The 26,871-nt window shown below is 42.9% G+C and overlaps 2 protein-coding genes across 5 annotated transcripts in view; both read left to right on the top strand.

The window, feature by feature from the left end:
- LOC120720472 (N-alpha-acetyltransferase 15, NatA auxiliary subunit-like) overlaps positions 1-2,689 on the top strand; it is a 25,842-nt gene extending 23,153 nt beyond the window's left edge. For 3 of the 4 annotated variants that reach the window (XM_040010177.1, XM_040010175.1, XM_040010176.1), the window contains exons 19-20: positions 1,923-2,020; positions 2,100-2,689. In XM_040010177.1, coding sequence (XP_039866111.1) covers positions 1,923-2,020; positions 2,100-2,309 — 308 coding nt within the window. In that variant the 3' untranslated portion in view covers positions 2,310-2,689. The remainder of the gene's footprint in view (positions 1-1,922; positions 2,021-2,099) is intronic. The other variant, XR_005692957.1, reaches the window with a different exon arrangement.
- Positions 2,690-4,201: 1,512 nt separating this feature from the next.
- Positions 4,202-26,871, top strand: mlsl (malate synthase-like). Its single transcript, XM_040010421.1, has 16 exons — positions 4,202-5,016; positions 5,790-5,829; positions 7,264-7,388; positions 7,460-7,678; positions 8,273-8,363; positions 9,005-9,081; positions 9,260-9,370; positions 9,456-9,515; positions 10,193-10,349; positions 12,411-12,609; positions 17,161-17,239; positions 17,332-17,424; positions 17,786-17,858; positions 17,947-18,014; positions 20,320-20,444; positions 25,025-26,871. The coding sequence occupies exons 3-16, from the start codon at positions 7,272-7,274 to the stop codon at positions 25,188-25,190; spliced, it is 1,635 nt and encodes a 544-aa protein (XP_039866355.1). The 5' UTR covers positions 4,202-5,016; positions 5,790-5,829; positions 7,264-7,271; the 3' UTR covers positions 25,191-26,871.

Raw genomic sequence — 26,871 nt, forward strand, 5'->3', positions numbered from 1 at the left:
GACTGAGAGAAAATAAGCTTTACCAGTAAGAAGTAATGCAAACGTGTGTGAAAAATGTAGAATTAAAGGTGATGCAAAGAAGTGACTGTAAGATGTGAGGACTCACCTTTCTTTCCTGTGTTGTCTCCAAGGTCCAGACACCATTTAAAGGTTCTGGGAGAGACCGTGGGTTAAGGGAGTGTGGGCAGTCTTTGTGCTTGGATGTTTGGGTTTTTATAATAAGGGCTTTGGTATAAGATTAAAGTCAAATATCTATTAATATGAAAGTGTGAAATATGTATATTTATTTATTCTAATTGATATATTGTGTAATGTGGTGGAAGGTTGGGATTTAAGAATTTACCTGTGAGTGGAATAATGGTTTAGTCTGTGACAGCTGGAAGTACTTAAGGCTGCCAGTTGTCAGTAGATGAAGTGTTTGTAAGGAGAGCTGTATGCAAATTAATACTTGTTCCACTGCACTTGCCCTGGTCCATCTCACTGTGATTCCAGCCGCTAAGGGCCGCCCTGTTACACCAACCATGGTCATCGTGGGTACCGTCCAAATGTCGTGTTTTTGATGTCTTGGCTACAACATGTTTGTCCTGTCCTACCCACCAGGCTAGGATCATTCACGTGATGGGGGGGGTCAGCATATTGCAGCCAACCGAGTTCTGTTTTCTAACTATTGGTGGAAGTTTTGTACGCTGTAACTTTAAGCCACTTAACACTGGTGTATGTATAAGGGAAGAGTAACTGTTTGTCTAAACACAGCAGTAGCAAAGTGCCAAAAGTCAATTTTAAATGGTGTTTTTGGCACTTTGCTTCTGGCCATTTGTTCCCGTTTGTTTAAAATCTATGTGGAAGACAAGTTTGGCAGGTTTAAGATGATGTTTTTGCACCAACATGGTCAAAGAGCTGAAGCAAACAAAACCAAACAAACCTGGCACTGTGTGCTCCCCGTCCTTTATACAAACACAAAGCAGTTTGACTGCACGTGAAGCGGTTTTACGTTCGCCTTTATCCAAACCTTAAATGTTCAAAATGTTCAAGCTGAGCACTTTATACAGCTCTACATGTTTTAATATAAATATAATCCAGGAAACGTGGAATAACACTTTGATGTTATCTCCAGTAAGTGAACATTTTAGCAGCAGCTTAGCCCTCAAACGTTGCACACCAATGACTGCACACATGTTTACGTTTAGTTACTAGTTTGCACTTGAACATGTATGCATTTGTAAAACTTTTGAGATCCCTCCCCTTACCATCAACGGGCTTCTACTGATCCTTTATATTTCAAAGGTCATGTTATATGTTCATGTTACATTAAAACTGCATCGTGTCATATTTATGTTTATCGATCATATTGTGAATTTTAGGGTGTTTGAGAGTAAAAAGGAAAAAATATGAGTACTCATCATTGCTCAGGAAATCACTTTGGTCCCATAGAAATGAATGTAAAACAACAAACGTGTGATGCTAGTTTGCAACAGACGCTGTTTACAGACATTTTGAAATCAGGTGCTCTACAACCCGGCGGGTCGGTGTTCCCTTTAATATAATTCTTATATTTTAACTATACAATAGGAAATGCTATAATGTTAATAAACCCCTAAAACTCATATTTTGTCAAATCTTTCAGGAGGTAAATTTCCAGATTGGCCTCTGCAGAGCCTCAGACCTCATTATCGAAGCGCTCGTCTTGATAGAGAACAGAGCGAAACACCTCCTGAGGTGGTGTTAGAATATCCTTTTAAAAATAACTGTTTCTGAACCGTTTCATCTACAACGAACTAGAAAGGAGCTCGCCACAGAGCGCTGGCTGTGTCGAATAACAAAGACGGTCATACTGCTTTTCATGCTCGTTCGAATTGTGCAGATTCTGTCAGTTCGTACGTGATGTTCAGTGTTGTTTGAAATCATTGTGTGTCGTCTCTCAGCCGCTAAGATGATGGTTTACCTGGAGCCTTCTTCCGATAAGATGGCGTGTGAGATAGCTACAGCGCTGGACGAGTCGCTGGCTGGACGAAGCATTCAGGTTTGTGATGCTGTCCACAGTGACGTCACACAGCAGCTTTGTGTCCACAGTAGTTGACTTTGTGTGTGTTGTGCTGCAGATCTGTACCGAGGTCCTGGAGGCTTTGCGTGACGGCCAGCTAGGTGAGGGTCAGCAGAAGGCAGCTGAGGCCTATCGAGCTGCCTGCCATAAGATCTACCCCTACAGCCTGGCCTTCATGCCGCCTGGTTACCAGGACAACAGCACCGTAATCAGCTCTAATGGCGACCTGTCGGCAGGAGAGCTCGATGACATTGCGAATGAAATGTGAGACGTGATGAGGAGGAGAAGCGAGCATGTTGCCACACGCCGTAGCCCCTCCCAACAACAAATAAACTCCCTGACATTGCACTGAGCTGGATGGACCGAGTGCCACAGGAGACGCAGAGACCTTTTTTTAACAAAACAACGTACTGTTGTTGAGTACATGTAAAACAGAAAAAACACGAATACGTTTCGGGAGGCTTGAAAGGATTGTGGGAGAAGTGGACCTCCTGGGTAAATGGCTTCTGTAAACACAGTCTAGGCTTTTATAACTCCTGTGTTTTCATGCCATCTTCTTCTTGTTGGTGCAGCTGCTTCTCAGATTTTTAAAAGTAATTTATATATTACAAACTGATGGATTAATAAAACAATGTTTGCAAAACTAAACAGTACTCGTGATGGCGTTAATGATGTTTGTGTGCTCAGGTAAGTGACATCACATGCAGCCTAGTGCCATGACTGTTTGTGTTGGCTGCCTCAACAAAACCTCAAACCCCAATCAGAGGTCATGGCTATGGATGCCCATTTCCACCACACAAAAAATAAAAAATTCTCCATAACTCGAAATTTCGAGTCAGCTCTGTTGGGTCTGCGCTTCACAGGCCCCGCTGGTTTAGACTTATTCCCGTTAACGAAGCAAGACGAACAGCTCGACCGGTTTTTCACATGCTAGCAAGGCAAGGATCTCAGAGCAGCCTTCTGCCCTCGGTGTCAGACCGAAGAAGCAGCTTCCCCTGCAGCCTTTTATTTCTGTGACACACAGGCTGGATCCCAATTCAGGGTCTGCAGCCTCAACGGTCCTCAAGGGCCGCGTACTCAAAGACCGCTAAGGCTGGAAGTGCGAGGCTTGTAGGCTTGTGAGATGGGACGGTCTAGCCTCCACGCGCTGCTCAGGTTGCCTAGCAACCATGATACTAACAGCTGGAAACGTTTCATACAGCTTTGTTTGACAGAAATGAAGGAGAACATAGTTTGTACATTTGTTTCTACATGAGCTTTGTGTGATTTGATGAGTATCTGAGGCTGAGACCACAGGACTGTAAAACATGATTGTTGGGCTTCATTTCTGTGCTGAACAGTCATTTAAGATCAGCTAGTAAATAACAAATAGCTGATGTTGTTCATGAGACTAAAGTCAGTGTAAATATAATATGGCCAATATTCTAGTTATTATATTAATCATTATTAGTTATTACAGCAGTGAGTTTGAACTCCGTGTCAAACACTGAGCTTCAGTAAAGATTCAAGTTGCAGTTATTTATATGTCCTATCACCTTAAATCTTCACTCAAAGACAAGTATCTTTGACAGTGTATCTATAGATGTGTTATACATAAGAGACAAATATTGTTCTTTTAATATGTTGGCATTACTAAATTTGGCTCAATGCTTACATATATTTATAAAAAGCAAATGTACGAGCTGTGATAACTGTGTCTGACAGAATGAAGAGTAGACTGATATATGAAATATTCCTTTATTGGGTGAGAAAATCAGACCATGTCATAACTGCTTTAAGTCACACAGAATAGATATCAGAGCCTTAAACAGGCTGACTTCTGCTAAATGGGTCAAACTGGGCAGAAAGTCTACAAACACATAACATCCTTATAGAATATGATGTAACACTATAGATCAACTTAGCTCAGAATATATAAAGCATATAAACAGTTACAGCAATATGATGCAACAAACACAGCAGCTACTGATCCAAAATACTCAAAGCTTCATAGAACTGAGACATTTATTTGTTTATTAATAACTCATGAAAGAATAAAGTTACGTTGAAACCAAGTACACCATTGTTGTTCTTGTGACATTACCAATAAGTTTGATGTGTCACATGGCCCTCTTCCTATTGAAAAAACAAAAGTTGTATCCAAGATGGCCGACTTCTAAATGGCCACCATGGTCACCACCCATCTTGAGGAGTTTGCCCCCTCACATATACTAATGTGCCACAAACAGGACTTTAATATCACCAACCATTCCCATGTTGTTACGCTGTATCCATAGAAATGACCCACCCTGTAGAAAGTCCTTATTTAATGTGTGCAAGGTGACGAGAGGAAATGGGGCAAACGTGAGAATGAAGAAAAGGGCGAATGCATTACAACAAAATGAGAATGAGGACACCCCTCTAACCCTACGTTATGGAAAAGGTGAGTGTTGTTTATGATGTGCTCCTTTTGTAAAACCGTATTTTCACCTTTGAAATGTGTGTTTTTGACATTGATGGTGCATCTGCTTTTCTTGGTAGCACCTTTTATGGTTCCCCTCCCTTCCAGGCTGCTATTTGATTCAAATGGGTTGGTGTGTTTTTTGATTTGTATTGTATGTTTTCCCTGCGCACTTACTGTAAGAAGAAAGGCATTTCCCCCAACTTACAGAGTGCCTCAGTACTGTCCAGCAAAAACAGATAACATCCAGATAACATGAGTGTTGTTCTTTATACTTGACCCACTACATGCCAAACTCAAGAGTAACTGTCCAGTCTGTCCAGAAAAACCACAGTTTTGCTCATTACACATAAATAACATTGTTCATTTGAGCATGTGACTGAATAGTGTTTATTGTATGTTTGACTGGCTGCATGCTGAATTTCCACTTATAGTTAAGGACTTTCAACTCTGAATACAAACAACTGTGTTGCTGTTTAACTAGTCGTCAAAGTCCACGTCTGTGGAGTGAGCAGAGCACCGTCACTGCACGTCTGTGAGTACTCCTTTATTCTGCAGCTAAACAGACATGCACCGTACTGAATGTAGCTTTATGAGCAAAACAGCTGCAGCGATGAAGAGATGTTATTATGGAGTTTGAACAGCTTCATGAGATGTGCAGCAGCTGTATCTTGGTGCAGCATTTCCAGCTGGGATCACTGTGCTGTAGGCTGCACAGTAATCCAAAGTGTCTGTTTTTGAAATGAAATGATTATTTTTCTCAGAACTCCATAGTGTGTAAAATATTGTGTTATTATTTAATCAACAAAAATGAAGCCAAAATCAAATAACTGAGAAACTTGTTATGGTGCTGGGTCCTTTACCCTCTTCTACCATTTAACCTTTACTGTTGTAGTTGTGTTTATTATTGTATGTTTCTGCTTAATTAGTTCTTTGGTCATTTTGAGTGTTTTATTTTAGCTTTTCCCCTCACGGTTTTATGCTTGGTTTTAATTCTGTCTCCTTATATAACTAATTATTGCTAATTGTTTGAGTTAAGTCCCAGAGGCTCAGTCTTCCTGTCCTACTGTCTTCTGTGTGTTGTTAATTCTCTGTTTCCGTTGCTCTTTTTGTTACTTCCTGATTTATTTTGGTAGCTTCTGTCTCATTTGTCTTCTTGGATTAATTCCAGCAGCATCTCATTATTCTGGTTTCCCTCATGTGTACATTTACAGCCTCAGTCCTCCCTTTCTTCTCGTGTTGTAAAGTTATTTTGTTTGTATCTTTTCTGTCAGTCAAAAGATTTCGTTTGCTGTTCTCTTTTCACAGACTCAGAGTTTCGGGAACTTTGCATTCAGCCAAAACAAAGGTTTGTGTTTAGTTTACAACTGTCTGCTGGTGATGGTCTTATCTTATCTTATCTTTCTCTAAATAAAATCCAAGTGAATAATGAACATGATGAACAGCTGCAGAGCTACCAGCTGAAATGTTGACAAACCCTGTTTGGTCTTTTTCTGGTCGTACTGCCGTGGACTTTGATAGCATGTTAAACGAGTCTCAGATGTAACTCTTTGATTTTATAGAGGTTGTCACACTTAACGATAATTCATTCATCAACTGGATTTGATAAGCAGGACCTGGCTGCTACTTTCATTACTTTTCATCAAACGTTTTTTGAATTCTTCAACTGACCGTGCAGCAAAGATCCACCTGGTGCTCCTGCCCCACACAAATGTGACTGTGACTGTGCTGCTGTCCAAGCAGTCAAAGGTGGAGCTGTTGCTGAGGAAGGAGAGTCTACAGAGCCTGATGAACCAAGAGATAAAGCACAAACATGATATGGTCTCAACAAATTAACGCGACAAACGTTTCTTCCTGCGGTCTGGAGAAATATGAGATCATTCTGTTCTGACGTTTGCTGTTTCACAGTATTTGGCCCAGAGACTCTCATACAGTGTTCCTACAACTGGCAAAACAAAGCCAGGACCTGGTCACCATCATTAAACTGCTGCTTCACTGAAATATTTCATCCTGACCTGAAACCTTTCCAGGTTCTGTTTTGAGTGCCTGCCACATAGTTTGTGCCAGAAACCATTAACATAATCTATGAAATTCACAGGTAGTTCATCTGAGACCCCTGATTCTGCAGCACTGCTAAAGGTCCTCATACCTTTGACCAAACACCAAGTAATTAGGGTTAAACCTCGTTCTGTGCCAACAGAAGCCATCGTAAACCTTGCTTGCAGTCACCTTTCATTTCTGTGCCACCTTGTGGAGCCCACTTATGAACCAGTACGTCCCTCTACAGAAAATATGCAGACGCTGCACTTCTGACTTCACTAAGCTGCACTCTGTCAAAAAGTACTTAGTAGCATCAGCACACTGTGCTTGAACTAGCTGTTGCTGGGAAACTGAAAAATGTTCAGTAATATTTAATCTGGTTCTGTACACAAAGACTTTATGCAGCGGGTTACAAGGAGCGGTTACTCTCAGCCCCACAAACAAGCGCACACACTGAGCGGCGTCCTGAGAAAAGGATAACACCGAAGCCAAAATGGATTCTTTGCTCCTGTCACAGATTGTTTTTACAGGCTGCCATGTTATCTTTACCTTTGAGTGATACAAATATATCTGTGCAGTAATATATCTGTGCAGTAATAACCTTTCTTGCTGCTTAAATGACTAGACAACAGACTGTTTACTGGTCGGCATTTTAACTGGCAACACCACCTTTCTTTATGCAGGGGGGGGGGATCCCAGGGACGTTTCGAATGGTGCTGAATACAAATCTTTTTGCCCACAGTGTGCAGTATGGAGCTGTGTCCTTCTCCTTTAGGCCTGGAAAAAGAATGTGCAACTCTTTTTACCACTGACTCCCTCCACTTCCTGCATGAGCTGATTTCCACATTTGATGATGAGGTGGACGAGGTAGGACAGCCAAAAAACCTCTTTGTGAATAAACGAAGGACTTGTTTGAGTCAGGGTGATTCTCTCTTCAGATTCTACAGCTGAGAGTGTCTAAAAAGGCCCAGCTGGATCTCACAGGTGATCTGCCAAGCTTCCTGGAAAGTACCAGACACATCAGGAGAGACCCAGACTGGAAGGTCCTTCCCGTCCCCTCAAGGCTCCAAAAGAGACATGTAGATATTGGAGACTTGGCACCCTGCGATACTGAGCACTTCATTAAAGCTCTTCTGTCACCAGCACAAGGCATACAGGTGCTACACAGGTGCAATAATGCAGAGCTAAAGGTGTAATGTTCACTGCTAACACTGGGTTTGCTCATGTCAGTGTGTTTTGTGTTGGTTTCAGCATTATCAAACTCACAATTCCAAAAAAGGTCAGACTTGTAAATACAAACAGCATGTAATGATTTGCTAATTTCATAAACCTGTTTTACTGACAACAGAACATGAAATGTTTAAAACAACAGAATTTACCATCTGTATAGGATCATAGTTGCTCAACAGTCCTTGGTCTTCTTTGGTCACACATTAAGTGTTTTAAATTGGTGAAATTTATTTATTTGGTTGTTTCAAACAGGTGAATAAAATGGGGAGGACTTAGCTGAACCAGAACCAAAACCCTCGATAGATTAGTTTCCTCTTAGACCGTTTAATCGAATGTCTGCCAACCAGTTTGAACACTGTTCACCTCCCAGCTGCACAGTCTGGGTTTGTTAAAAAACTGAATTCTTAATATTGATTTTTTATAATCATGTCTGACATCGTTACCTAAATTTATATATTAATGTTGTTTCTTCTGAGTCATTGCTGACTTTTTTCTTACAGAGCTCTTTTTGGTTCCTGCAGGTTGACTTTGATGATGGAAACTGCCCGACGTATTACAACCAGATCAAAGGCATTTACAATGTTTTTAAAGCAGTGCATAACCTGTTTCCCAGTAAGAGCTCTACTTCACCTTTATCTTCAGTTTACTCTGAGAGACACAGTCCGTACAATCTTAGTAAAAAGAAAGAACATTATATTGTCTTTACTCGTCTGCCTTCACATACATATGAACTTGAGTGACAGCCAGGCTTAATCCATAGGGTTTAATATGATATCGGTCTACACTGTGCAGCTTCACCTCTTTTGGGAAGAACTTCTAGAAGGTTTAGGAGTATATTTATGGGAATATGTTACCGTTCTTCCAAAAACACATTTGTGAGAAGGAGCAAATCTGAACGTGAAGTTTAGAGGTCTGTAGCTGCTGTCTTTGCAGAAAGTTGGTGACTTCTGCACACTATGGGCCACATGACCCTGCTCTGTAATTTTACCTGGGCTACCACTTTGTTTCTGTTGTTCTCGTCCACTCCTACTTTGATATAAGACTTGAATGTGGAATATTTAGCAGCAAGGAAATGTGTCCTTCATCCTCTCACTGGACCATGCTGGAATTCCCTGAGCTCCTGAGAGTAACCCTTTGACTTTTTTACATTGAAGTTTTAACTTGTAAATCCGTAGAAAAATCCTTTAAAAAAGCTGTTTTTATTTTGACCATGTTTTCTCATAAGCTATTCCTCTGGCGTCCTTCGTCTGCAGATGTTCCACATATATCTCAGGCTCCCGTGCTGATGCTGCGTCCCCGTGCGTGGAATATGGTGGAGCACAACATGATGGTAGTATTGAATTTTCATCAGTTTGTTACAGTGGTTGTTTTGCTGGAAGCAATCGAATGTGGTCTGAATACATAGACATAAGGGGCACAAATTCACTGAAATAACAGAAGTGGCACTAAGGATCATATACATGAAAGGATTGGTGAGGAAAACAACACGTGTGCTTTTCTGTGGTCAGGTGGAGGGGAAAGAAGCTCCTGGCCCGCTCTTTGACTTTGGGCTCCTCATGTTTCACTGTGGAAAGGCACTGTTTGAACACAAGAGTGGACCCTTTTTCTACCTGTCCAAAGTAACACACGTGCAAACCTACATATGTTCAAACATGCTGATGATTTCATTTATCTGGGTTTGCACTGTTATCCTTTGTTCTGTAGGTGGAGGGCTACATGGAGGCCAGACTCTGGAACAAAATATTTGTTTGGACACAGCAGAAGGTTTGCACTATTTTTGGTCTTTATGTATAAACTTGTTTTTGTACTACAGTATGTCTTGTGTTTCTGGCTTGTAGCCGCTGTGCACTGGCCCTACAAGCACTGACAGCAGCCTAACACCGGCCTGCCACCTACCTTCCCTGTGCTCTCATGCACCTTGTAGAAGAGAGTTTAATGTGGAAGAAGTGGTTGATAAAGACTGACAAACAAAAGAGAAAAAAGATGGAGCTGAAAAGCTAAAAGCTCCTTTATCCTTTAACCTCAGGCCCTCTACAAGAGGCCGAGGTGAACTGAAGGCCGTGTGCAGCATCTTCGGTGTTTCTGGGACTTCTCTGGACAGACACATGTCATTCCTGGGATCTACTGAACCCCAGGAACTGTGTACCAAGTATATATAACAGTTATATATAGGTATATAGAATTATGTTGAATCTGAAAACACATCAGATCTCAAAACGCAGGCTGTTAGTGCAACATACTCTTTGACTAACCAATGCACTCTCCTCTCCAGTAGCCTGGTGTAAACTGTCCAAAGCATGATCCTTCTGTTCTTGTCCCAGTGTTACACGGACATGCTAGCCAGGACAGTCCCACAACAGTTAGAGCCTAAAGGGACTGGATGCATTGTTGACTGCTTCTATATACGTATCTGACTGAATCCATGTCTCACATGTGTCTAGCTGGGTCTTCCTCTGGGCAGCATCAAGGCCACAGTGCTGATTGAAAATGTGTTAGCAGCCTTTGAGATGGAGGAGATTCTCTATGAGCTGCAAGAGCATTCAGCAGGACTCAACTGTGGCATCTGGGATTACTCAGCCTCCTTTGTCAATAAGTTTGGTGAGTTGAAAATTCTAGATTGTAGTCTGTGAAAAATCTGGACCCCACGCAGCGTTCAGGTGACTGTTTTCCGTTTCTTTTATTTAACACGCAGAAATGTTTCTTTGTGGTTTGGCACCGAGGTCTTTTACAGGCAGTCAGCTTTGCATCTGACTCCACACTCTGAGGTCTCTAGTCTCAGGTCCTTGGCGTTACTAAAAGGAAGGAGACCTCGTTAGCACAACACCTGCCTCATCAGCCCTTCCTGCGCTGCCCCTTGAGCCCCCTGCACCACCCCTCCATGGCAGCAGAGCCAGAGACCACACCGCCTCACTGAGGCCGGGGCCGCATCCGGCCAAACCTAGACCCGTCAGTCAAACCTCCTTTTTGGTCTTGGGATGGGGCAGGATCCAATGGCAGCCATGTCCTGCACCTGTGGGCGCACCTGCACGCCTCACAAGTGGTAGCCCAAATGCCTGGGGCAGCTCCAGCACTGCAAACAACAGAGGGGCTAGCCAGCACTCTCAATTGCATTCATCCTTGTGAATGAACTTATGGACTTTTAAGTCTTATTCAGCTGCTCCACCAGCCCGTCACTCTGAGGATGGTAGACGCTGGTCCGAACAGATTTAATGCCCCCTAATTTATACACCTCTTTTAGTGTGTGAGACATGAATGATGTGTGCTGGTCAGTCAGTATCTCTGTCGGGATGCCGGCCCGGGAGATGAACTGAAACAGTGCCCTGCAGCCCACTCTTTGCAGAAATGGTGTGCAGTGGCAATGCTTCTGGATATCGTGTTAATAATACACCAGAGCTAATACAAAGTGATAGCCACTTGCACTCTGGTGATGGCCCGATTAAGTCCATACCTAAGCGTTTAAATGGGATCGCCCTTAATCGCAGTGGGTGCAAAGGCGTTTTTGCAGTGGCCGGCTGGCTAACCAACTGACATTCGGGGCTGGATGTGGGAGTGGGAAAGAACGCCCCACTCTGCTCCTTCTGCCATGGCTGCCAGGTGGACAGCCAGGGTGAGCGCAGCCTCCAGGCTCGCTGACCAATGGCAGTGGAACCGGGCAGCCTCTCCACGAACTGCTCGACCTTTGCCAACACATGGGCCTCACCCTCTGATGGCTCAGGCTGCAGCCACCTCATCACATCATGCAATTTCCAGGCCCACGTGAATGGCCGGTCCTCCCCCTTCACCAGGCGATCCAGCACAGCCGGACAGATGTCCCAGAAGCTACCTCGTGAGGCTGGTGGCAGGCGGTGCCGTCTGGTCCTCCCCTGACAACAGCGGCAGCAGCTGCGGTGCACCACTCTGCTGCAGGCCACTGGCGCACCTCCCCTGTGGCCCAGAATGCCTTCAGGAAAACCTGTGGGTCATCACCTTTCCCCATCCAGTGCACAGTCACCTCCAGAGGAAGGGGGGCGGCAACGGGGTCACCCTGACCAGCCGCTCCAGCACCTGCATCTGCTCGTCAGCCTTTTTCCGCAGCTTGTGCAGCTGATCCTTCTGGGCAGCTGCCTGCTCGCGTTGCATGGCCACTATCTCTGCCAGCATCTGGGCCAGCAACTAAATCGGCTGCGCGGGCGGCGTGGCCTGAGGGTCGGACTGTGAAAAGTCTGGACACACAGAAATGTTTCTTTGTGGTTTGGCACGAGGCCTTTTCCAGACAGTCAGCTTTGCAGCTCTCTCGTCTCAGGTCCCCTGCACCACCCCTCCACTGCAGCAGAGCTAGAGACCACACCCCTGTCATTTTAGGTTTTTTCCTTCATTTCTGCACCAATTCTTGTGAAACCACAGATCTTCTACTGAAATTCAGCTGATTTCCATATTGATATTAAAGCCATAGTACTTCAGATAATATAATAATTTTGATATTATGTTTCCAATCTAAATCTGACTACAAAATAATATTTTAGATTTCCTTTTAGTCAGTATTCCTGGGACTTAAGAGTTAAACCGCAGCCTAGTGGAAACTTTAGTAACTCTTAACAGTCCAGCAACTTTTCACAGTACATAAAGTGTACAACAAAGGACATGATCAAAAAGTCAAACTGAATTGAAGAAGTTCTCCAGGTCATCGACCAGCCTTCCTGTTGCCTGACCGCCATAAATACGTGAACATGGAGAAGCATTTTCTGCGCAGCTACATGGATCTGTTGGTTAAGACATGTCATCGGCGAGGAGCACTGGCCACTGGAGGCATGGCTGCCCTGCTGCTGCCTGAAGACCCACTCAGTGACACCTACAGGAGAGTGTTGGCTTCTGTCACAAGGTAGAAATATCTCCCATTAGATACTTGCATGCTCATAGCCTGAACATGCAGGCTTGTACATAGACTGTATGTGAAAAAGTGTTTTTCAGTTTCTAAATAAACATGTTTATTATTTAGGGGAAAAAAATCAATCCTACATGGCCCTGTGTAAAAAAAATAATTCCCCCCTGTGTTGTACAGAACACTTGCCCCAGCTAAGGTCACTGTTCATGACTCCACCATAAGAAAGAGCAAAACTGGCCTGCATGGCAGATTTCTAAGACGAAGACCACAGCTGAGCAAAAGGAACATAAAGGCTCGTCTCAGTTCAGGAAACATTCTGATGATCCCCAAGACTTCTGGGACGTCTGGGAACATACTCTGTGGACTGACGAGACAAAGGTTAACTTTTTGGTAGTTGCGTGTCCCGTGACATCTGGCGTAACTGTAACAGAGCATTTCTGAAAAGGGACACCATAGCAACAGTAAAATATGGTGGTGGTGGTAGTATGATGGCCTGTGGCTGTGGCTTGCTGTGGTAAATGGAGCCATGAATTCTGCTGTCTACCAAAACATCCTGAAGGAGAATTCCCGGCCATCTGTTTGTGACTTCAACTTAAAGTGCAGTTGGTCCTGCAGCAAGAGAATGGTCCACCTCTGAATGGCTCAAGGAAAACAAAATAAAGACTTTGGTGTGGCCTAGTCAAAGTCCTGACCTGAATCCAATTGATATGCTTAGGTTATATGACCTTAAACAGGTGGTTCATGCTTGAAAACCCTCGAATGTGGCTGAAATACAACGATTTTATGAAGACGAGTGGGCCAGAATTCCTCCAATGCGCTATGGAAGACTCATAGCCAGTGTTGGGGAGTAGCAGAATACATGTACCACCGTTACGTAGTTAAAATACAAAATATGAGTAACTGTATTCCGTTACAGTTACCGTTTAAAAAGGTGGTATTCAGAATACAGTTACTTTGCTGAAATAAAGGGATTACACGGCGGTCTTTTCCTGTCTCATATGTTCGGCTATGCCCTCTCTGTTTTCGTTTCCACGCCCCAAACACAACAGGCATTAAGAGGCTCTAATGTCTGTGTCTCAATCTCGCCGCCCATGTCACCACTGCTTGCAGCAGCATGATGACGTGAAGAAATATGTTAAAGAATTATTCACAAAAATGATTTAATATGAAGGCAGAGTGTTACAGGCATCGCCCTAAAGCATGCAGCCTGATGGGCAGTGTAGTCCGTGCTGCAGGGAGAATGGACTGCCATACACGTTATGGGTCTGTGAGCACGAGGAGGGAGAGAAAGGAAAAGTACGAGCTGTCACGGAGCAGAAACGGGAGCTGGAAGCATGTAAATATAATAATAACCACTGCAGCCAAGAAGAGTGCCTGACGAGCCCAGTTGTAAGTAAGCTGTTAAGACTCGGCTGTACGCCGTGTTCGTGTTTTCCTCCGAAACAATAAGCTCCGTTGGAGCAGCCTTTCAATGCCTCTTTCTAAAACTTGACCCAGACAACAAAGTAAAGCTAGTTTTCAGCTACGAGCCCGACACGAACCCGACGTATTAGCCAGAGGTCCTTTACTACGGTTCGGAGCCTTTATATACCTATTCACACAGGGACATGTAGGTTTGGACTTATCCCCTTAAAAATAAACACATAGTTCTTGCGTGTTATCTTTGTCTAATATTTAAATTTGTTTGATCCACACAGCGTCAAAAGTATACATAAAGCATCAAAACTATATGCACCCCCACTAATATTTGATTAGAAATGAGAAATTACTCCTTGACTAGATGCTTTTTTTAGCCATCAACAAGCTCCTGGCATTGTTTTTGCTAGATATCTGACCATTCTCCTTGGCAGAATTGGTAGAGTTTAAATTATTTGGTTTCCTGGTTTATAAGGATAAGCGTAGTCTACACATTTTCAGTAGTGTTGAAGTTGGGGCTTTGGGAAGGCCAATCCAGAAGTGTACAGTCCATTTCTAAAACTGCAGATTCCAGGATCATCAATTGAAACAATTGTACATAAAAATACATTTTTGGGGTGTGTCCCCACTTTGCCAAGGTCTGAAAGAAGACCCAAACTGCCACCCTTATATGAGAGAAAATGTGTTAGGATGTTCAGGAACCACCAAGCTTACCTAGAACTGAAACACCAGTGTCACTGAAACACAGTGAAGAAAGTTTTACACCAACATGGACTGAAAAGGTGTCGACCAAGAAAGAAGCCTCTGCTGCAAAATCGGCTGCTTCAAGTCAGCTGAAATTTGCAGCTATCCACATGGAAAAGCCAAATGGCTTCTGGTGAACCATATTATGGTCAGACAAGAAAATGTTGCTCTTTTAGCCACAATGAGGAGAAGAAGAAGTGGGTTAGCTTCACTAGGGTTAGGCTTAGCTTTCAAACCTAAGAATACTGCACCAGCTGCCAAGTATAGTGGCAGTACAGTCATGCTCTGAGACTGTTTTGCTGACAGTGGTACTGGTGCACAGGGGATAGAATAATGAATAAAGCAGTTTTCACTCTGAATTCTTCCATTTCACCTTAATCCAACAGCTGACAGTCAAAACCTGGAAATAACCGGGTGGTCCAATAGAACAACTTACTCATCTACACATCAGAACTGTGATGGGAACGGACAAAGCAGGCTAACATTAAGCTTGTGGAATGGCCTTCCCAATGCACCCACCTAGGCCTCATTGAAAATTTATGAACTATGCTTATTAGTCAAATATGAAGCTAGAAATACACCAGAAGCTTGTGGATGGCTGCCAAAAGCTTCTGTTGAAGTACAACTTGCTAAAGCACATTTAAACAAATATTAATGGAAATCTATGAATACTTTGAACCCTGTATGTACTTCTGACACTCTGAGCCTCTGTGGATTTCTTTCAGTAGCTGTCAGCAGGGTTGGGTCTGTCATGCTTGGTGCTGTGGCCGGCAGGATGCAGAGGGATGAAAAACAAACTAGAAACTAAAAGCTATAACTTGGAACAGGGAGTCGTGAGGGGAAACCAGAAACATGGAGAAACTCACAGCACATGGGTGTGGGAAGTGGAAAACACAGGGCGTAAATAGACAGAGAAGTAGCTGTCAGTGGCAGTGTCATGGTTGGTGGTCGACCACGTGGTCAACGGTACTTCACAGGGGCCCGGCAGAGGTGACGAACCTTCTCAGGGGGTTCACCCATCCAGCTCTGGTTTCTCTGGTCAGGCCTGCACAGGACTTGCAACAGGCTCCGGTGATGGGTGTCCCTCATGCTCAGGCAGCGAGGGACCGCCTGCCTTGACCTCTGCAGCAGGTGGTGGCATGAAGGCTGCAGGTGGCTGGACAGGCTCGGCTGATTCTCCAGCTGGCAAGGCTTTGGTCAGTGGTTGTTCATCGATGGGCATGCCAATTTGCATATTAATGACCCATCGTTCCTTCAGTGGGCTGGTTTCAGTCATTGTGCAAAAGTACTGTTTATAAGATTGGGCAAACCTGCAGTCAGCTGAGACTGAAGAAGTCACTTGGATGAGTGATGAAACACTTCTCCCACTGAAAACGTCCAGATGAACAGAATCAACCTTTTGGGATAAACATACAACATAAATACACAAGAGGGTGATGAGGGAGGAGGAAGAAGAAACATATGGGGAACACAGCTGAGGCAAATACACATAATGGCAAGAGAGGAGGAAGCAAAACTGAACACACTGAACGTAGGATGTGACACTGTCAAACAAACAGGAAACACTAAAACACATTAAAAATACCAGTCAACATATACTGGTCAAATACACAGCTAGACACAGGCTGGGAGGAAGGAGCAGCCAGAAAAATCCACCCGACCTGTTCCAGACCCTGACAGGATCCAGACCTCGACTTCTCCTTTGATTATGTACTGTAGTTAACGTCTTCAAGTCCTCACAACCTTCTGAAATCACCTTGATGCAAACTCAACCACTCAAGTAAGGAAATCTCAGGAAGTCGATCCCATTTTAATCCCCAGTGGATTAAAATCCCAGTCATTTCATATCCCAATGAACAGAGCCCACTTTGTGATTTCCTTACCTGGATAATTGAGCATGCATCAAGTGAAATTGTAAAAGTCCCCTGGATGCGTGACAGATGTTTCTCCCACAGAAAATAATACTTCCAGATGAACAGAATCAACTTCCTGGGATTCTGAAATTGTTCCAGAATTTGTAGATGGTGTTTTTTTTATAGATTGGTGAACCTACCCCCATCTTTACTTCTTTACTTCTCCAGTACGTGCCATGTTACTGACATGTTGCCAGTTAGCCTGTGACTAAAATATGGGTTTCTGAGATTAGCAAATAGCATTTTATTTTTATTTACATTTTACAGTGTGTGTTTGTGTGTGAGTGTGCGCACATGTGGATAAGTGTGTGTGTATAATGTCTGTATTTGGTATATGTGCATTTTATTAAACTCAAGAAATGTTCATTATTGTTTTCCCCCACAGGTTATAGCATATGAAAATATGACAATACATACAATCTGAATACATATTCAATGATGTCCGCTGATCCAGTTGTGTTTTTCCACCTTTCAGGTTGAAGTTATTAGAGATTACTGCAGGTGTGGATGGTTTCATGGTATATGACCTAAATTTGGTTGAGCCCATGCAGAAAGTGAGCGCTGAAACATATAAAGCTTTATATGCATATAAAGTTACAGTGATTGGCATATGTGAAAGTGTGTGGCAATTCTTCATCTTTTCCAGCTCTTCAAGGTCCACACCGAAGGAGATAACCAGCTTGACCAGCTCCGAAATGACGTGACTGTATTTCCTGAAGACTTGCTATCCATGCCTTCAGTTAGTGGTTGCTCTTAGTGAACTGCAGAACACACCTCAATAAACTTTTAACAGTAATATTACAGTTAGCATTACATTTAATTGATTGAAATACATCAGATTTTAGTGTGGGTAGGAAAACTTCATCAAACAGGAAGAGGGAGGCTTTCACATCTAGATGATGTTAGGCATGAGTGAAAACATCCTCTATACCAGATGCATATGATATATTTTTTTAATAATCTGTCCACAGAATAACCGCTTTGCCTCATTTATTTTAAATGACGAATCAAACATTGTGTTCTTTTCCTAAAGATATTTAATTATAATTATATATATAATATAATATATAAAAAGTTTTGGTGTGCTGTATTCTTCGTAGGGAGGAGTCACGCTTAATGGTTTGAAGTATAACATTGCAGTTGGTGTGCTCTTTATTAATGCTTGGCTATCAGGTTTGTACTTTTATATTATCCATGGGAAAATGCTTATATGCACAAAATGCTATATACCTGTATGTTGATACCATTTTGTGTTTCTAAGGTAAAGGCCACTTCTTCTACAAAGGCCAGGTTGAAGATTCTGCCACAGCAGAAATTTCTAGATCGCAGGTGAGTTTTCAAAGCAAGCACCACAGAGCATATGTTGCTGAGATTCATGTAGAGCTTGATCCACACCCACAAGTAATTAGTATTTAGGATATATTTAAATGTTTTTGACAATGCTGTTTGGGAAACAAGCACATTTCTTTTTTAAATTTGCTCTAATAGATACATATTTAACACAGTGACTAAGATGCACCCTGTAATTTGTTTGTTTGTTTGTTTTTGTTTTTCATTCAGTGTCATGTGGCATGCTTCTTTCTCCTTTTGGCGGCATTTTTTTTTAAAGTATCACTGAATAGGTTTTGCTTGTGGGTTAATTACTTCATGTACAGTCAGTGTTGGGAAGGTTACTTTTAAAATGTATTCCACTACAGATTACAGAATACATGGCACAAAAAGTAGTTTGTAACATATTCCATGAAGTTACTTAATGTGAGTAACGTGTTCTGAATACTTTGGATTACTTGATATATTGTCATGCCTTTTACAACTACATGAATGTACTATTGCTGTGTGATTTATTACTGTTACTGAAGGCTACCTGCAACCAAGCTAACATTGTTAGCTGAGGTTAGTTCATCGACTGCAGACTGTTAGACTTGGTGGAGTAACAGTAGGTGGACATTAGGTAAGGCTGCACTTTTTGCAGCGATCTCATACAGAAAACTGTTTCTGTATCAGTAATATGTTTTCTTTCTGTCTGCTTTCAGAACTGCACATGATTATTTGCAGCTAGCAGGTTGTAATGCTGCCTTCATTAATAGTAATAAATCACACAGCAGTAGTACAGCCAAGATACTGAAGTGGCACGTAACCCAGGTAGCTACCAGAACTAAAACAAGCTAGCTGCAGTAGGCTAATGTTAGTTTTTTTTAAAAAAAACAACTTACTTCCAGATATTTCTTTAGGTTGGAGTCTTTTGACGCTGAGAACAGCTTGGTTGCTGGCAAACAGAGTTTGCATTGCACGGTCAGATTTCATCCCTTTCTTCTTTAAATGTGAAGTGTGTCGGTATTTCCAAGTAAGAAATGCATTCCTGCCCGTGCACTGCTGGCTCTGTTGTGCTAGACATTGTTCTGGTGTTCCCCAGGGATTCTGTACTGGGCCCCAAACTATTTCTTATTTATAAAAATACATTTGTAAAGTATCTGATATATTAAAACTGGTTTTATTTTCAGATGACACAAATAGTTTTGTTCTGAGGTAATCTAATGGAACTGCTGGGTATAGTTTGACAGGAACAAACTATGTAAAACCAAAATGATGTTATTTGTAAATCCTCAATTAAAGTCAAAGTGCAGATTGATCTAGATTGTGTGGAAACTGAAAGAGTTCATGAACATAAGGGTCTTGGTGTAATACTGGATTACAAAATAAGCTGGAAATCTCATATAAAACATGTACAGAACAAAGTTTCAAGAAGCATTTCAATATTGAGTAAAGCAAAACACATTCTGGACCACAAATCACTCCACAGTCTTCACCGTTCACTGATTTCACCGTATTTGAATTACTGGGCACTCAGGTCTGGGTGGACGTTTTTCTCAAATTTCAGCCTGTAAGATTCTGGCACTCATTAGTTGTTTTAAAGAGCAAATGTTCTTTGGCCAGTTTTTAACCTAGTTCTACTATGAAATGTAACTCCCCACTCTCAAGTAAAGGACAGCAATGCAGAAAAATTCAGGATGCCAGACAGCAGTGTGTTTGCTTCAGAGGTGAGCAATGCCAAAACAACAAAGACTTGAATAACAAATCTTCAAGGTCCATAAGCAATAACCAAGAAAAGAAAATCAACAAAAAACACTTCTCACTGCTACTAATCTGCTGCCAGCTGTTCTGTATGTACTGTGGATACGTATTTACAAACATTATTTAACTGCTGCCTCTGTGTTGGGTGCAGAGATGCAAAGTGGCTGTCAGCTGGAGGTTAACAGACTGCAGTCCATCCAATCATGCAATCCACATCTACCAACTTCCACCCAATAGAAGTGGAAGCTAATCCGCAGTCTCCACCTGTGTCACAGCATACACATAGACATGCACTCGTTCACACCATGGAAGAGGGGAAACTGCGTGCACCTCCACACACTCTGTCAGTGCGTCCCAGGGCAGCTGTGGCTACAATGTAGCTGCCATCACCAGGGTGTGAATGTGTGCATGTGGTGTAAAGCGCTTTGGGGTCCTTAGGGACTAAGTAAAGCGCTATACAAATGCAGGCCATTTACCATTTACAATTTAATGGGAGGAGACAACTTAACATGAGCCGTGATCATAGATCATAAGAACATGTTTTGCTTTGTGTGTTTGTCAGGTGTGGCAGTGGGTCCGTCATCAGACCCGGCTGGAGGACGATGGCAGGGTGGTGAGCAGGCAGCTGGTGACTGACCTCATCAAGGAGCTCATCATGGACCTCAGTCCCCACTGTGGCTCTGTTAGGTAAGCAAATGCACCCTCTTTGAAGAGGATATGGTAGGTGAGTGGTTCCGGTGACATCCTTCATTGAAGAATACAATATATATGTTTAATGCCTTCTTAATGTAAATAATAATTAATTTTTAATTGACTGATGAATCCTGTGTCCCAGGATATTTGCACCAACTTTTTTGATTAAATGAGAGTTTTCACCATAATCTCAGCATGGAGAAGATTTGTCAAATTATGCTACTAATGCTTTTAAATGTCACAGAAAATGTGGAAAAAATGGAAATGTGACAGATTTTTTTGGGATACCTTTCTATTGCTTCTTTTACTGCAGAAAGATTTAATGAAACCCGAGTTTGTCTTAGTCACATGATTTCTTTTTTCTGTCATCCAATAATTTTTGTTGAGCCATAATCAACAAATATGCAGTTTGTTTCAAGAGTGTTGGTCAGGGCTGTGCAGAGATGTTTGAAGGGGGGGTGCTCAAAGTTAAAAGGGGCACATAGAACCAGGCTGAATAACAACAAACCACATTCATCAGGACTCTAATATGGAACTGCATCACAGAGTCATCAGGTGGGGGCAATGCAAAGCAAACGTAGCCCATGTTTACCTGCTGGGGTGCAATGTTGCTGCTGCTCCTGCGGCTGATAGTGCTGCAGGGCAGGGTTGTGTTGATCTGAGACTGTAGACATTAAAAAGTCCACAGGAGAGATGGTAGCTGATTAAGCAAGTGTTATAAAATAATAATAAAATGTAAAGATTGGTGTCAGCACTTTGAACCATAAGGCAACAGATTGAAAAACTGTGAGAAATAAAGTGAAACTGGAATATTAGTAGGGCAAAGGAAAGAGGTGGCCACAGTAGGGTAAGAATGTAACAAAAAATACATGCACATAGAACACACACAACACATACAGTATTCTCCAGAATACTGTATATACTATGGCCACAAGTTTGCATCCTGGTGCTCTGACATCAAGAGCGGGCACTGGTTAATAGTCATCAGGTCATCATGTGACTGATGCAAGCCAGGTCCTTTTATTTAGCTAAACTGTGATTAATTAGTTAAATGTTATTGTTGAGGTGCACTCCGAAATAAAGTAAAAAAGAAAAATGCTTGAAGAAAAAGGCACATGGAGCACCCATGTTCTTTTGATCCTCTTTTGCTAAAATTTGTTATATATATATATAAAAAAAACAAACACCCAGCACGCCCCTGCGGACGGTTTAGCCTTCGAGCTCAGGTCCTCTACCAGAGGCCTGGGAGCTTGAGGGTCCTGCAGTATCTTAGCTGTTCCCAGGACTGTGCTCTTCTGGACAGAGATCTCCGATGTTGTTCCCGGGATCTGCTGGAGCCACTCGCCTAGCTTGGGAGTCACCGCACCTAGTGCTCCGATTACCACGGGGACCACCGTTACCTTCACCCTCCACATCCTCTCCAGCTCTTCTCTGAGCCCTTGGTATTTCTCCAGCTTCTCGTGTTCCTTCTTCCTGATGTTGCTGTCATTCGGAACCGCTACATCGATCACTACGGCCGTCTTCTTCTGTTTGTCTACCACCACTATGTCCGGTTGGTTAGCCACCACCATTTTGTCCGTCTGTATCTGGAAGTCCCACAGGATCTTAGCTCGGTCATTCTCCACCACCCTTGGGGGCGTCTCCCATTTTGACCTCGGGACTTCCAGGTTATACTCGGCACAGATGTTCCTGTACACTATGCCGGCCACTTGGTTATGGCGTTCCATGTATGCCTTGCCTGCTAGCATCTTGCACCCTGCTGTTATGTGCTGGATTGTCTCTGGGGCATCTTTACACAGCCTGCACCTGGGGTCTTGCCTGGTGTGATAGACCCCAGCCTCTATGGATCTTGTACTCAGAGCTTGTTCTTGTGCTGCCATGATTAGTGCCTCTGTGCTGTCTTTCAGTCCAGCTTTGTCCAGCCACTGGTAGGATTTCTGGATATCAGCCACCTCCTCTATCTGCCGGTGGTACATACCGTGCAGGGGCCTGTCCTTCCATGATGGTTCCTCGTCTTCCTCCTCTTTCTTGGGTTTCTGCTGCCTGAGGTATTCACTGAGCACTCGGTCAGTTGGGGCCATCTTCCCAATGTATTCTTGGATGTTCGTTGTCTCATCCTGGACTGTGGTGCTGACACTCACCAGTCCCCGGCCCCCTTCCTTCCGCTTAGCGTACAGCCTCAGGGTGCTGGACTTGGGGTGAAACCCTCCATGCATGGTCAGGAGCTTTCTTGTCTTTATGTCAGTGGCTTCTATCTCCTCCTTTGGCCATCTTATTACCCCAGCAGGGTACCTGATCACGGGCAGGGCGTAGGTGTTGATGGCCCGGATCTTGTTCTCACCATTCAGCTGACAATATATATATATATATATATATATATATATATATATATATATATTAGGGGTGCAGCGATACACAAAATTCACGGTTCGGTTCGATACTTTGGAGTCACGGTTCGATATTTTCTCGATACAAAAAAATGTTCATGCCTTTTTAATTTGTCATTTATTAAAATTATAAATATATATTTTAACTCAAAAGTATGGTTTTTAAATTTAATGTTGCTGAAACAACAAAGTAATAAAATAATAAATCTATCTGATGGAGAAATCCCTCATCTTTGGAAAAGAGAGTTTATTACAGAGAAATGGCTCTTTCCAAAATAAAAGCTCTACTATACGCTTCTTCTGGGCTATATTCTCAGCAGCATATTAAACATATCAGGTCCCCATAAGGAGAATCATGTGCTAACAGCTGTCTAAATGACTCGGCTAAAGTTTGTAGCATGCGTGCTTGTTGTTTTTGTCTGCTTCCACTTGTCTTTGCACTAGGATGCTGTCGGAGTAAATGTGCAGTCATATTCGTTGTGTTCCCACTAGTGCTGTCAGCCTTAATCTGAAATGACGTTAACGCCACAACACGGCAAATCTCCGTTAACGAGCTACCGCGGATCGCCCCGTGCGTGGGGCTGGACAGCATCAACATGTTCAAGTTCAAGTTCAAATTTTATTCGCCACATGCAGTGGCATTTTAGATTAGTTGCAATGGGAAAGTACAAGAGGAAAAAAAGAGACCTCTACTCATGCTGGGCTACAGGAGGACAGCATGAGAACAGGAAACAAAAAAACTCCTCTGCACAGAAAAGCACATAAATGTCCACAGTACAACATTATGGAGCACGTGACCAGCAACAGGGGTGGGTAGGGGATGAGGAGTAATCCCAGGCAACACAGCAGCCATCCTGCCACTGCGCCGACTCTCCAGCGCGGGCCCAGACCCGCCTCGTGTTCCCAGGAGGCAACAAGCATTGAAGGCATTGGAAGGGGAGGGGGGATGTGTTAGTGCTTATCAGTGTATGTGTGTGCGTGTGTTCCGCGAGCGGGGAATTATATATATATATATACATATGTATCTGTCAAGATCTCTGTCTAAATAAATAAATTTGGGTAAATTCCCAGTTGATTAAACATGCAACTATTTTTCAGTGTATTGATTGTGCACTTTATTGTGCAACAGCTTTTGCACGACAAAACTCGATGGGTCAGTTGAGCTGTGCACCAGCTGTATAAGCACTGACAGCAGCCCATTGGTTAATTTTCAAATTCATGATGCATGTATAACCTTTTAGAGTTTTCACTGAAACACCACATCCATGACACCTATAATTTCTGAACATCCTTAATTTGCTTATGATGCAAACTCACCTTTTAGTTTTTGTTTAGTTTTTGTTTTGTTTTTTGTTTGCTTTTTTACAGTTACTTTGACACATACCACCTTCCTAAGCATTGTTGTAGACCACGTACACCCTTTCATGGAAACAGTTCCAATAGTCCATTTGGCTTAGGAAGGTTCTTAACTGAGAGACACGACCTGAAAGTATCTGTGTGGCGACCATGATTAAAGTTCCAATTCTCCAAATACTAAGGAAAGGAGCTTCAGTGCTTATTGCCTCCCTTAGCATAGGATGCACTAGACCAGGGGTGGGCAACTCCAGGCCTCGAGGGCCGGTGTCCTGCAGGTTTTAGATGTGTCCTTGATCCAACACAGCTGATTTAAATGGCTAAATGACCTCCTCAACATGTCTCGAAGTTCTCCAGAGGCCTGGTAATGAACTAATCATCTGATTCAGGTGTGTTGACCCAGGGTGAGATCGAAAACCTGCAGGTTTTGGTTTTCCTAAACGTGCATGTTATAGCATATGTAAGATGATGTTTTCTTTTTCTTTTCTCGCTCTGATAAAATAGGGCGGCAGAGCAGGTCACCTAGCAGGTTGGTGGTTCGTTCCCCATCTGCATGCCAAATATCCTCGCACAAGACGCTAACACCAAGTTGCTCTCCGATGCATCCACCAGAATATGGATGTGTGTCAATTATAGACAGAAAACACTTATACAAGTGCATTGAAAATGTCTGAATCTGTGAGTGGGTGTTTGATGCAAGTTGTGTGCTCTGAGCAGCAAAGCACTATATAAAAACCAACCCATTTACCATTTATCGTTGCAAGATAGCTGCAATATTTCTGCCAGAGGGCAGTCTGAATAAGCTATTTTCAGGATTTTATCTTTCTTTTTCAGACAGAGGTTACACACAGCAGCAAACATGTTCCAGGAGGTGATCGCAAAGAGACATTTTCCAGACTTCATCACTACCTACCTGAACCAGGACCACACCTTCCTCAGCTCCCAGAACGCTGAACCCATGCAAGCTCTGGACAAAGACCTGAGGCGATCGAAACTGTGAAGCTGTGGCACTATATACCTCTGTGTGTGCTGGTGTGTTGGGGGGGATAGACACATCTGACAGCTCAGATATTTAAACCCTACTTGGGACTGTCCTTTAATGGGTCACTGAACCACTATTACCAGATGTTTCAGGTCAAACCATTATGAGCTATCGAGGTCATCAGATGCAAGATGTGAGTGGGGGTTGAGGCACCTGGGAAGGGATCTCAGAGCTGTAGTGTAGGTGGCAGATGGTGTTATAAGCCCCCCTCTGTGTAAAGATGGCTGCTCATTAGGTTATCTAAGTTCTTTTGTTTATTAGATTCCCCTTGTGCTTTCAACCCCTGTGGTAAGTCTCCTTTGTCCTTTATGTGTTTCATGTCTGCATGTCTTGTGTTGTCAAGTTCATGTTGTCGTGTCTGCGTCTCATTATGTTTCCTGTTTTATTTTGAAGAGGTCCTGTGTTCCTGTGTTCGATGTGTTTAGTTTTACGTTTCTCCTGTAACGTCGGTATGTGCATCTGTGTCAGCTGTTTCCCCATGTGTTCCCACTTCCCTCATTATCTTCCTGTGTGTATTTAGTCCGTGTGTTTTCAGTCTTTCCTTGTCTGATCGTCTGCAGTTTTTCCAGGCCATTCATGCTTCCATACCACATTGCAATGTTTAGAGCTTTTCTTGTCTGTTTTTCTATTCAGCGGGGTTTTTCATGGTTCTTGTTTCCTTTCTAGTTTACCCAGTTTAGGACATTGTTTAGTTTTGCATTGTGTTCACCATTTTATTTTTGTACCTTTTCCTGCCTCAATAAAAAGCTCATCTTCAGTTAAAGTTGAGTTGTAGTATGACCTCACCTGGGTCCACTCTTCACACTTCACACAGTTTGCCCCGGCAGACTGGACAAAGGAGGATTCCTCCTTCAGTCCATCTGTGTTCTTGGTCTAAAATGCAGACAGTACAACTCTGTACCTAACCAATAAAGGACATTCTTGGATGTCAATGTTCACATTTGGACTGACTGTAATTTGTTATTATCAGCACATCCTAAAAGCCTTTGTTAGGGTGCCTGGATCGTTGACCCAGTGTTTTGTGTTGATGGGTTTTTGAGTCTTGTTTAATCGTCACTGTTATGTTATCTAGTTGAGTTGATCTGTATTTCTAGTTGAGGCTGTTTGTTATTAGCTCTCGTCTCTGTGTCTTTCCCTCAGTGCTCGCCTGTGAAGTCTGTCGCCCTCCCTCTCCTCCCTGTAGTCAGCCACAGTCTTAGTGTGTGTTTAATGTGTTTCTTGTTTTAGTCTCACAGTGTGCTGCCCTGTGTGTTCCATGTTCAGCTCTGTTTCTTGTGAGTTGATTTTGTCCTATATATTGCTATATTTATATAGCAGCAAATCACAATCCCTCACTGACCCTGATAAAGATAAGTGGAAGAGGATGGATTGGATTTATTGAACAGGCCCCGCTAGTTTAGAGACTTATTCCTCATGAGGAACGAAACCAAGACAGAACATCTTCAACCGCTCTTTAACTCGCTAACGAGGGAAGCCTTGGTCAGAACCAGGCGGTGGAGCAATGCTCCTCACCTGTCTCTAGCCCAAATCTTTCAAAGAGCAGCTTCCTCGCAGCTGTTTATTGACATGACAGTTACAATACACAATAGTTTACAAGCACCTCCCACCGCAAAACCCCCCAATGGTTCTAAGACAAGGC

The sequence above is a fragment of the Simochromis diagramma genome, unplaced genomic scaffold (assembly GCF_900408965.1).
Source record: "Simochromis diagramma unplaced genomic scaffold, fSimDia1.1 OVJJ01000585.1, whole genome shotgun sequence".
NCBI classification, from domain to species: Eukaryota; Metazoa; Chordata; class Actinopteri; order Cichliformes; family Cichlidae; genus Simochromis; species Simochromis diagramma.

Excerpts from the sequence above, each read along its gene's own strand:
- mlsl (XM_040010421.1), top strand. The coding sequence starts at position 7,272 with ATGGAGCTGTGTCCTTCTCCTTTAGGCCTGGAAAAAGAATGTGCAACT. Across the intron at positions 18,015-20,319 it reads CAGAAATTTCTAGATCGCAG|GTGTGGCAGTGGGTCCGTCA; the intron begins GTGAGTTTTCAA and ends TGTGTTTGTCAG. Across the intron at positions 20,445-25,024 it reads CCCCACTGTGGCTCTGTTAG|ACAGAGGTTACACACAGCAG; the intron begins GTAAGCAAATGC and ends TTTCTTTTTCAG.